The following is a 10,706-nucleotide window of genomic DNA, read 5'->3' on the forward strand; positions in this document are numbered from 1 at the left end:
CTCAGCCACTGTGGTCTCACCCTGAAGGGGAAAGAGCTAAGGATGCAATGCAGTGTTCCACTCTACTGCCTAATTTGAAGTCCCCTTTTACAAATCCCCTTTTCCTTCACTGAATCCCCCTCAAAGCTGCTTTTTAACCTAACTCAAAATACCACTGCTCACTATTACCTTTCTCAAATTTTCAGAATCTCAACCTGAGTTAATTGCCCTGTGGCTCAGGCAGACTGGTAGACAGAGACTGTATTTCAAATGGGAAGAAAAGAGGTAGAAAGCAGAGAAGAAGTCTTTTCATCCACTGCACTGGATATACAGGCACAAACTTCTCTCTCCTACAGAGAAGACCCTTCTGGGTCCCTCAGGTAAAGTCCTCTGGGACAGAGAGCCTCCTGAATAAGGCAGACCTGAGCACAGCAGACCTCTTGGACAGACAGATGGTATTTAAAGGTGAATTAGGATCTGTACCTGACTCCATTAGATGCTGCCAGTGCTGCACTGAGACTCCCAGTCTGAGCCAAAACCAAGGTGTTCTGTGCATTGAGTCTTGGTGTTGACCTCGCTCCAGTCAAAGCGGCTTTGTTATAGGGCACGAAGCCGACGTTGGAAGAACTTACTGACGCTGTCCTCCCGGGAACCTGATGAGTAGTGGAAGAGTTGGGAAAGTTTGTCATGGAGTGACGGTAGCGTGTGGTGATGGGACCAGTGCCGCTGTTTGGCCAGCACTGCTGGCAAGAACATCCCACCCCTGTGTGAAGGGGTGTGGTGGAGGTTGTCACCGGGTACGGGGCGTCCAAGCGCCTCTGAACGCTGCGGCGGAACCTCGTGGTCTTGTTGGTCTGGACCAGAGCCACCAAGTCAATTTCGTAGTTGTAGCCCAAGGAGCCGAGATCCACTCGCTGGTGGTTGGAGGCGTGGGCTTGCTCCAGGAACACGCACACGTTCATCTCGTACGGGGACCACCCGCCCTCGTCGTTCTGCCACTCCCAGACGATGCCCCGCCCAGCTGCAGAGTCCCCCGGGAAAACGTGCCTGCGGACGGCCCGCATCGTCCCTGTGGGCGAGAGGAGAATAAAAACAGTTTAGTGAGCAGAGAACTAAGAGGGACGTTGTCCCAGCGATTTGTGTCTGCACAGATCCCCGCTGCCTACGTGGGGGTGGCCGTTGTCATTCTCCCTCAAGAGGGGCACCGAAAGACCTTCTCTTCCCAACAGGGCTGGGTTTGCTCATGAAGCTTAGAAAAATGCAACATCCCCGAGATCCCTGTCCCTCTGCCAAATCTGATTGTGGGCTGGCAGCAGGTTCAAAAAGCTGCTAGGAGGAAGGGTGGGAAAGGAGGGAAAGAGAGAGGATGCAGACGCAGACACACCCGAGCACAAAGGAACAGTGATCACATATGCCTGCCTGACGTTAAAAGGAAAAAAAAGTAAAAAGAAAAAAATAATCAGGCTGAGGCACAGATCTGGTTAAAAAAAAAACAACTCCCACAGCCTTGACAACAGAGTAACTATAGAGACAAGACACCATCGGCAAGTGCTTTGTAGGAGCACTTAAGGGGCTGAACGCCCACTTTGTTACACGAGGGTTGGGGCAATTTTGGTCTTGGGAGAGTGGGTGAAACCCCACAAGGGGCAAGGACTTTTGAAAAGGGCAAACTTCTGCAGTTCTGACTGCTGGGAGGGAGAGCAAGACTAGAGAGGGGAAGACAATGAAGTAACTTGAAAACTGGAGAGAGCAGCTGTTCAGACAAAGGGAGAGAAATGGAAGGAGACACACTACTCTTGCGAGGCCACTCGACAGCGACAGCTGGAGCTCGAAGCCCCTGGAAGCCTGGCTTTCCAGGATGACTTCACTCCTGGGTACTTTATCCCTTACTTCAAAAAAGCAGCAGCCTAATGAGAGGGAAGGAAGCCACCCACAGGACAGAAGGTCTGAAATTGTTGAAAAATGGCTTCTTGTGGCAGGGTCAAAACTGCTGCTGCAGGAAAAACCCTCAGCAGCATTCCTCAGCACAGAGAAAGAGGAGCAGGAAAAGCTGTGGGGAAAGCAAGTCTGGGGATCTAGGAAGGTGAGGGTGAACAGCGGTGCAGCAAGTTGTTACAACACAGGAGGAGTTCAAAGAAGAGCACTGAGAGAAAAAATTATTAAATTAAGCCTCTAAAGAGGTCATGAGAGTTACTGCACTATGCTCCAGGAGTCTGGGTGAAAACTGGCACGTTTACAAGTACTCACACCTAAAGCCCGAGGAGAACTGCCCCAGGATATCACTGGAGACTCTGGGGGGCACAGGCAATCCAGGCAAGCTTCACAGCCAACAAGCACATCCCAAGGAAGAGGGAGGACATGGGACTCCACACTGCCAAAATCCAACTGCTGCTGCGTTCAGGCTCTGCCTGCCTGCATGCTGCCATGAGGATCATGCTGCTGTTATTGTACCCAATAGTTGTGAAAACTGTGTTCCCTTATCTCGGCACTGCTGAAGCTCCAGAGCTGACACAAAGGCTAAGGCTCTCTCAAAGGCAAAATGTGCCAGACCAAGGAATGCCAGGACTTGTTTCTGCTCCAGAGCAGCACCCAGCATCCTGCTTATTGCAGAGCAGGACTCTCCAGTGGCACCAGCCAACAAAACACATCTCATCAGCACACTTAAAGCACTACTAGCAGTCAAACACGGCAACCTCCCCAACACATCAACCATGGAGCTCAGGATTCGCTGGGTGGGACCAGACCTTCCTCTGGCAGAAAGTATCAGCAGAACCAAGATGATCTTCCCAGCCTGGAATTGATGTCCTAGTGGAAAAGCAGACTAAACAGCCAAAAGCAAACTCTAGCAACGACTGCTCCTATCCAGAAAGTCCTGCCAAGCTTCAGAAACAAACCCACAGCCTCAAAAGGTGGATAACTTCAGGAATGAACCCCGAGCAGGAGGACTAGGGATGGGACTGGACTGGGAATGAGATGGTGAGACATGCATTACATTTCAAAATGAGTGCAGGGAACCTGCTCCCAGAGAAAGGGGACTACCACAGGTAAGGCGAGGTGTCCAGTGAGACACATGTCAGGAGATTAGCAAGGCTTCCCCTGCTCCACTGGCTGCTCAGAAGCTATAAGCAGCACAAAGAGAACTGCAGGGCTTGCAAGCAACTTGTGTTTTTAACATCCTCAAACAGCAGCAGAAACAAGATTTTTTTTAGGAGTCAACAACAAGACCAAGGCCAGGCTGGCAGGGAAACTGGCATTCCTCTCCAGGGTGGGCAAACAGCTGTGGAGAGAGGACAACTCCTGCTGCTCCCCTGCACTCACTCCCAGCTAATCTGCCTTGAGCAGCAGCTGAAGCCCACAGCTAATCCTGCCCACAAGATCCCCCCGCACAGCTGTCATTCCCTGCTGCTGGGGACGCTGCTCCCGTTAACACTGGCTTCCTGTTATTCTCCCTGGCTTCCTTTGAAGAGCCTATTTATCTGTCTAAAAGCTAATGAGCAGAGTACAACAGCCTATTTTTTGCACTGTTTAAAGATTTTTCATGGGGATGTTTCCTGCAGGGATTCTTTTCTCCAGCACATGACAAAGTTCAGCTGGCGGCTCACTCCGAAAGGTTCACGTTTGAGGCAGAACCTTGCAGAGAGAAAAAGCTTTGCTTAGAACTGGGCCATGGAAAGGGGATATGAGAGTTTTTCCAACAGTCACGTTGCAGAGCACACAGGTATTTGTGGAGGGAGGTTCACAGCACTGGCCACTCTGATCCCTTTGGATCAATGGGAAACACTGCAGGAGAGCTGTGGAGCAGCATCAGCCTTTTTGTTATTAACAACTCAAAGTCAGATCTACACCAAGGAAAGATGAGATCATACCAGCCAACATCATTTCCAGAATTGAACTGGACTGTTCCTCAGAGATGAACAGCTCCAAATCACCCTGCAATGGACAATATTCACTGGGTGTTTTGAGATCTTTCACAAGAGTCTGAAGAGATAGAAACCCTCTAATGACAAACAGCTGCACTTGCGGAAAAGAATGTCCCATTCACACTGGGACATGTTTCACCCTCCCACAGACTCTCTGCTCACCTTCACCAGACACCTTAGGACTGCTGTCCCCAGGCTGGAGCACTGGCTGAAAGGGCCAGAGGCTAGAAGGCTCCTTCATAAGTTTGGCATGAAAAAAACAGGAAAGAAACAGCTGCTGATACCTGCTCTGGTGGTCCATGCTGTACCACTCAAAGCCATAGCCTCAGCTGGCCTTCCAGATGTTTGAACAGGCCAAGCTGAGCACACCTGCCAAGGCCTCCATCTTAGAAAGCTCCTCACCTCACCCAAGACACCACTAGATAAACTCAGCCTAAGGTCACCAAGTCAGAATAAAAACACGGATGCAGCTGTGATGACCACTCACATTTGCTCCAACCACTTCCCTTTCCTGCCGGAATTGGCTGATCGTGCAGTTGATCCAAAATATTGCTCATTTACTGTTTCAACTGGCAAGAAACCAGCACATGCCCCTCTCTAAAGCTTGAGATGATGCTCAACTGCATCCTGGAGAGACACTGGCAAAGAGGAAACTGATGGATGGAAAATTTTCAAAAGCAGCCATTCATTTGGGGTGTGTAATTTGGGATCTCCCTGGATTTTCCAGGGATGAAGTGCATGCATTCCATCCTTGCCCTTTTTCTAAGCTCCAGCTGCTCAGCACATCTGGAGCAAAAGACAGCAGGAGTCATCCCTGCAGATTCTGAGCTGCTACTCCCAGTGACCCCAGGAGAGAGGAGAATGAAAAACAGGTCTCAATTCTGCTATTGAGCCCATCCTGCCCTTTCTCCCTGGGAGGAAGCAAGCCAGGCTCACACAGCACAAGTGGAGGGAATATTCTGCTGCAGCGTTTTGGTGTCGTGCGGGGGCTGCAGGCACTCACAAGCAGCTTGAGCAGGGCTGCATGCCAAGGTAAAGCAGCTGGCACTCCAGCTCCAGAGGGAGCAAGGGATTCAAGCAGGAGGGTTGGAATCGTAAAAAGGCCTTTTTTACGCAAGTGATCTTGAATGGATTGAGGGGAGGCAGGAGAAGGGGGAAGTTTCCAGCTCTGAGAGCTCTGGCTCACAGGCTGGGAGCTCCAGGGGTTCCATGATGATGCTCCTGAAGAGATCACAGCTGTCTGCCTGCACCCAGCCCCACAGATTTTTCCACACTGGGCAGCAGACTGCAGATGTGCTCACGGAGCTGCCCAGCACGGCAGCAAACAGCAGAGCTTCACAGGGCTCTTACACACAGAACAAGGCCCAGGCACACCAGCAGGACGGGTGGGGAAGCTCCCTTACCTGTATCCTGCCGGAATTGCGTCAAGCTGGGAATGTCGATGACATAAGGAGCCAGGGCGGGGTCGGCGTGCCCCAAAGGGATGCTGCTGGCCAGCCCCGACCCCGAGCGCCGCCCCTTCTGCTGCGAGGCCTGGATAACCTGCTCGATGTAGCTGCACACGTTGCCTCGGTAGGGCCTCCACCTGCCGAATTCATCCTGCCATTCCCACACGGCCACTGCCGCGGAGCTGCTGCTGTGCCCCGGGGCAGGGCCGGATGGCCCGGCTGAGCCGCTCCCCGCTGCTCCCTGAGCTGCTGCCATGGTCCTCCCTGAGGTCTGCCCACGCTGTGACTGGAAGTGGCAGCTGGGCTGGCCTTACATCATTTTCTCCTGGGGACCTGCAGCAAGAAACAGAGCACAGGGAGCTGAGAATGATGTCCCGAATTCTCCTGCTTCACATCCATATCACACAAGGCATCTGAGAGGGAAACAAGCTCTGACTTTCACAAAGACGTTCACCGTGGATTTTAGGGAAGCAGACTGGCCTCAAAACCCTCTGATGAGAGTCACTGAGGTACCACCACTCACCCCCTGCCAGTGCTGACAACTTCTCCTGCTAATTGAGAGCAAACATTCTTCAGGGAGACTCTGCTTCCTATGGTCTGTGGCAACAAACACTACCTGAACCACCACAGATCTGTACCAAACCATCCCATACCCAGGCTGATCTGTGTCAGGCAGACCTGTAAGCCTTGGCATGAGTTCAGACAGACACTCACTAGCCAGCAGTGTGCCAAGGCAAGCTGCCATTCTGCCTTTTCCCCACCCTCAGCACTGCTCCTGGCAGCATCACACTGACCACCCCAATCTGAGCTGCCAAATGCTGGCCAAACACTCATTCACAGAAATGACTGAATTACACAAGTGGTTCCCAAACTCTTCACACTGATCTGAGCTCCAGGGCTACATAATCAGCTCCATTCAGGGTTCTGACCACTTAGCTTTGGCCAAGGATCATTCCTGTGACTCCTGTGCAGCACCACACATGCAAACAAAGCCAGAGGACAACTCTTAATGCACAGGTTGCAAATCACAGTAGGCACACTTCTTTGCTTGAGTGTGATCTCAGCAAAAAACATTTAGGAAGGAGTACAAGAGAACCAGCAGGAACACAGGGCATAATCAATGCCTGTGCTGAGGGCACTGATCTAGTAGGTCTTCAAGATCAAAGCACACTTACTTGCAGCTTCTCAGGTTGGAAAACAAGGAACATCTTGAAACAAGGGACAATCAGCATCAGAGACTCAAGCCCTTAAGAGATGATTTGGGGAAGAATAGAGAAAGGGTAGGAGCCCAAAGATACCACACAGAAGACACAAAGGACAGCGAATAAATTCCAACAAGAAGAGATCACCACTCTCAGCCCCCAAAGGATGTAAAAAGAGCAGATCCAAAGGCATCACATGATCACCGAGAGACACCAGAGGTCTGATATTTGACATTCCTTGTCTGTTGTGTCATTCCGAGGAATCCTGTCCAAACCATCTGCACACACATCTGTCCAAATGCTGGACAACCGCATGGAGATCCCCACGTTGGTGCTCGTGTGTAGGTGGGTTTGGCTGCGAATGAGTGAAACTCATTTTGTTTTAAAATAAATTCGCCTTCTCCCTTCTGAGGTCTCACGTCACTGATTGCTCGCTTAACTCCCAGCAGTCAGCAGGGAGCCGTGAGCTTCCTTCCCATCCAATGGACAAGTGCAGGTCTCCCAAGAGGCAGAGCAGCAGTGGGTGGCTTCCACTGGAGGATGCCATCTGCACAGGGAATGACATCCCTGCCGGATGGGGGAAGATCCCACGCTCCGTGGAGCGTCCCATCCACCATGCCCATGTGGCTTGATAGCTTAAAAAAGACAGAGAAGGAGAGCTAGCACAGAACAGACACACCCACACGTCTGCATTTCTAAGAGGAAGGCAACAGTTTCCCAGGAATTCAGTGTAAATTAGTTTATGAGCTGCTCTGAGATTTTTACACAACACCCCCAGCTCAACTGGTCCTGGTGACAAACTGCTCCAGATCACCAAGATCTGGTCTCTGCTGTTAATCTTTTCCTAGTAACCCATTCTCGCCTAACACGCCAAGGACAGTTATTTTACTGCTCAAACCGCAAATTAAGACTTATGGTATCAAATCCAACACCTGCCTCTGCCATTTCTTTTTATGGCAGGTTTCACACCAACCCTTTTCCAGTTCAAGGACCACCAGCACTGTCCATGCTGAACTCAGAGCAAAATCCAGGCTGTGGTATTTTCTGTCTCACCCCCTTGCACTAGATGCTCTGAACCCCAAATACAGAACCAACACCTTTCTCTCCCCCCCAAAGTTGTTACCAAATATTCATCTGCAGCCACACGCAGAGCAGAGAAGAGGGAGGCTGTGAGGAGGGAGTCGGCAATTCGTTTTCCTTCCTTTCTGAAACAGCAGCAGGAAATGCAGAACAAGCAGACGCCGCAGCAGCAAAGCCACCTCCTTCCCGTGCCACCTCACACTCGCTGGGGTGACAGCTGGGTGACAACAACCTGTCCCTCACTCCGGGGTGGCAGCGATGCTGTGACTCCTGGACCACACGTGAAGGTCCCCGGGGCTGGCTGCACGAGAGTGTCGCGTGCTCCAACATCCACTTCCCCATCAGAGTGGAAAAATATTTCCTGTGCTGGGACTGCTGCTCCAAAGGAGGAGCGAGGGGCGTATGTCAGCCTCCCGCCAGTTCCTGCTGAAAGCTGCTGGAGCCAGCAGCTGTTTGCACGGATTGGGAAGTGAGGAATGTGGGAGAGCATCAGTAAACCAGAATTACACAAGTCCTGGAGTTGGGGGAAAGGAAAGAGAAAAAGCCTGAAGTTGCAGCTCCTGACTTCTCTTTGAGAATTCAGCAGCACACAAATATTAAAAGCTGTGAAATTCAATACTGGAGCTGCTTGCACAGTGTTCAGCATTACACCACAGCAGAAAGAGTTTGGAGAGGAGTGGGACGTGGTTTGGGATGTGTTACACATCCCAGCTCACATCTTTACTCAAATCTCATGGACTAGAACACTTCACCTCAAGCTTTAAAAAGACCTTGAGATGCTGAAATTCACATCAACCCTAAAAGCTTTTATTCACCTAACAGTCGTCGCTCCAGTCAGAAATTCCCTGGGCCACTCTTCCTCCAGTGAACAAAACCTTGGCCAATTCAAGTGCAGACCTTAATATTCCAGCCAGATTCCCTTCACTTTGAAGGTATTTGGTAACGTGATCAGAGCTTGAGTTTGGATTTGTTTGGTTGGAACTTTACGCCCAGCACAACCTCTGAAACATTTGTCCACATGGCTTTAATTGGGGAGTTGGACAGGAAAAAAACTGAGTGCCTTTCAGATGTGTTTTCCAGCAGTTTCACTCCCTGCTCTTCAAACTCCAGCAAATGGTGGTGAAAAAGCTGGGGAACAGGAATTAAAGCCTTTGAAAGCTGGGTTTAATTCTCTGTTCTACTTCCAGAAAGCAGATTTTTTTCGCTTTAAATGCAGGATGTTAAAATTCATGGGTCTGAGACAATTTCTAAAAATGCCAACTCCTTTTTTAAGTTTCTGAACTTGAATTGCCAGCGCTGATAGAAGTTTTCATGAAATGCAAGCTTGTACCTGGAAAAGAAAAAGAGCCTTGGGAGCTCTTGAGCCAGGCTGAATTAAAAATAAAACTCACCAGGTTGGTAAAATAGAGACTTCTCAGCAGGCTGTTCAGAGAAGAGTGCCCAGGAGGGATTGTTAAGCATCATGACACCACTTTGAGAGACAGGACTGGGAGGGCAACAAGGATCCCACGGGAGGAGATTACACAGGGATTAGGGGAGCACATAAAGCACAGGGAGGCCACAGGGCTGCAGTAAGACGTGACCCTGTGCAGGGGGCACGACTGGAGCAGCATTACAGGTGCTCTGAGCCCTCCCCCGACCCCAAACCACCCAGCCAGGGCCCCCACACTAGCAGAGCTCCATATCTGGGCACAGCAAAACCCGATGCTACAGGGTTGGGAGCTGTTGCCAGGTAATTCATACCCAAACACACCTTTCCTTACACAAGCACCCAGCACCGATTAGCACCAACCAAAGAGAAAGGGCAGAGCTCGGCAGTAGAGCAGGGTCACAGTAATGACTCCGAGCACGCAGATCCATCCCACTCCTGTCCTCTCCCAGCCTCTGCTCACCCCCACGGCACAAGGTGGCTGGGTTAACAGCCAAAACAACGGAAGAAATAAACCCGGCTGCTCCGAACCTGGACTGCTTCCATTTAAAACAGGCTTTTAAAAGAGTTCCCCTCGGAGGGGGAAAATAGAGACAGCAACTGAGGCGGAACAAAGCGTTTGCCTGTCAGTTAAGCCGAGGGCTGGTTTCGGGCACGGATAAATAGAAAAGCTGAGGCAGCCAGAGGAGGGCAGGTTCACCCACAGGATCCCACCTGGACACGGGATCTCACCACACTTTGTGCCCAACCCTGGGTCCTTCCGGGCACCCAGGCGGGTTATTTATCTGCGGGGAGATCACTGACTTGTTAGCGAGAACCCGGCACGATCTGGAGAGCCCCTCCAGCTCCCCAACGGCTTCAACTAGCGGCAGAACTCCTGGAGCTCCGGAACAGCCAAGCCGGGTCCCCCCTCGACGAGCCTGTGGCTTAGGGCCGGCCCGAAAGGGAGCTCCCCGCGGCCCTGGGCAGCACCGCCACCCACCGCAGCCGCCTGCTGGCTCCCACCGGAGCCCAGGGGTGCAGCGGCACCGACCGCCCCGGGACCAGTGCAGGAGCCGGGGCCTGCTGCGAGGGGAAAGGCGCCCGTGCTCCCGGGCCGACGGGACGCCAGGCAGGCCGGGCCCGAAGCGGCCGCAGCGGCCCGGGTGGTCCCTCTGGAACGGGCCGGGCTGCGCGGCACGGGGAACCGGGTGCCGGGGGTGCCCGCCCGGGGGTGCCCACCCTGCGAAGCCCAGGCCAGCCCAGTCTAATCTAGTCTAGCCTAGCCTAGCCCAGGCCAGCACAGCCCCCCGTCCCGGCGCCGCTGTCCCCGGTCCCGTCACCTCTCACCCGGCCCACGGCCCCTCACCCTGAGCAGGGCCCGGCGCCGCCGCTCCCGGCCCGCGGACACGGAACCTCCGCGCCTGCGCACGCGGGGCCGCCAGGGGGCCAGCTGAGGGGGCGGGGCCAGGGGGCGGGGCCAGGGGGCGGGGCCAAGGGGAGGCGGGGACGTGATTGGCGGAGGCGTGAGGGAGGGCGTGAGGCGGTGTGGGACCGAGTGTGCTAATGAGGTAATGAGTGTGTTAATGAGTGTGTCATAAGGAGTGTGTGATAGTGATAATGAGTATGTTAATTAGCGTGTTAAGGAGTGTGTGATAGTGATAATTGA

The 10,706-nt window shown here is 52.6% G+C and overlaps 1 protein-coding gene across 5 annotated transcripts in view; it reads right to left on the reverse strand.

Moving 5' to 3' along the window:
• DTX2 (deltex E3 ubiquitin ligase 2) overlaps positions 1–10,483 on the reverse strand; it is a 34,605-nt gene extending 24,122 nt beyond the window's left edge. For 2 of the 5 annotated variants that reach the window (XM_066333224.1, XM_066333220.1), the window contains exons 1-3: positions 10,407–10,483; positions 5,303–5,680; positions 463–1,048 (exon numbers count right to left, since the gene is read on the reverse strand). In XM_066333224.1, coding sequence (XP_066189321.1) covers positions 463–1,048; positions 5,303–5,603 — 887 coding nt within the window. In that variant the 5' untranslated portion in view covers positions 5,604–5,680; positions 10,407–10,483. The other 3 variants (XM_066333221.1, XM_066333223.1, XM_066333222.1) reach the window with 3 other exon arrangements.
• Between the last annotated feature and the right edge of the window lie 223 nt (positions 10,484–10,706).

The sequence above is a fragment of the Sylvia atricapilla genome, chromosome 20 (genome assembly GCF_009819655.1).
Source record: "Sylvia atricapilla isolate bSylAtr1 chromosome 20, bSylAtr1.pri, whole genome shotgun sequence".
In the NCBI taxonomy this organism is placed as follows: domain Eukaryota; kingdom Metazoa; phylum Chordata; class Aves; order Passeriformes; family Sylviidae; genus Sylvia; species Sylvia atricapilla.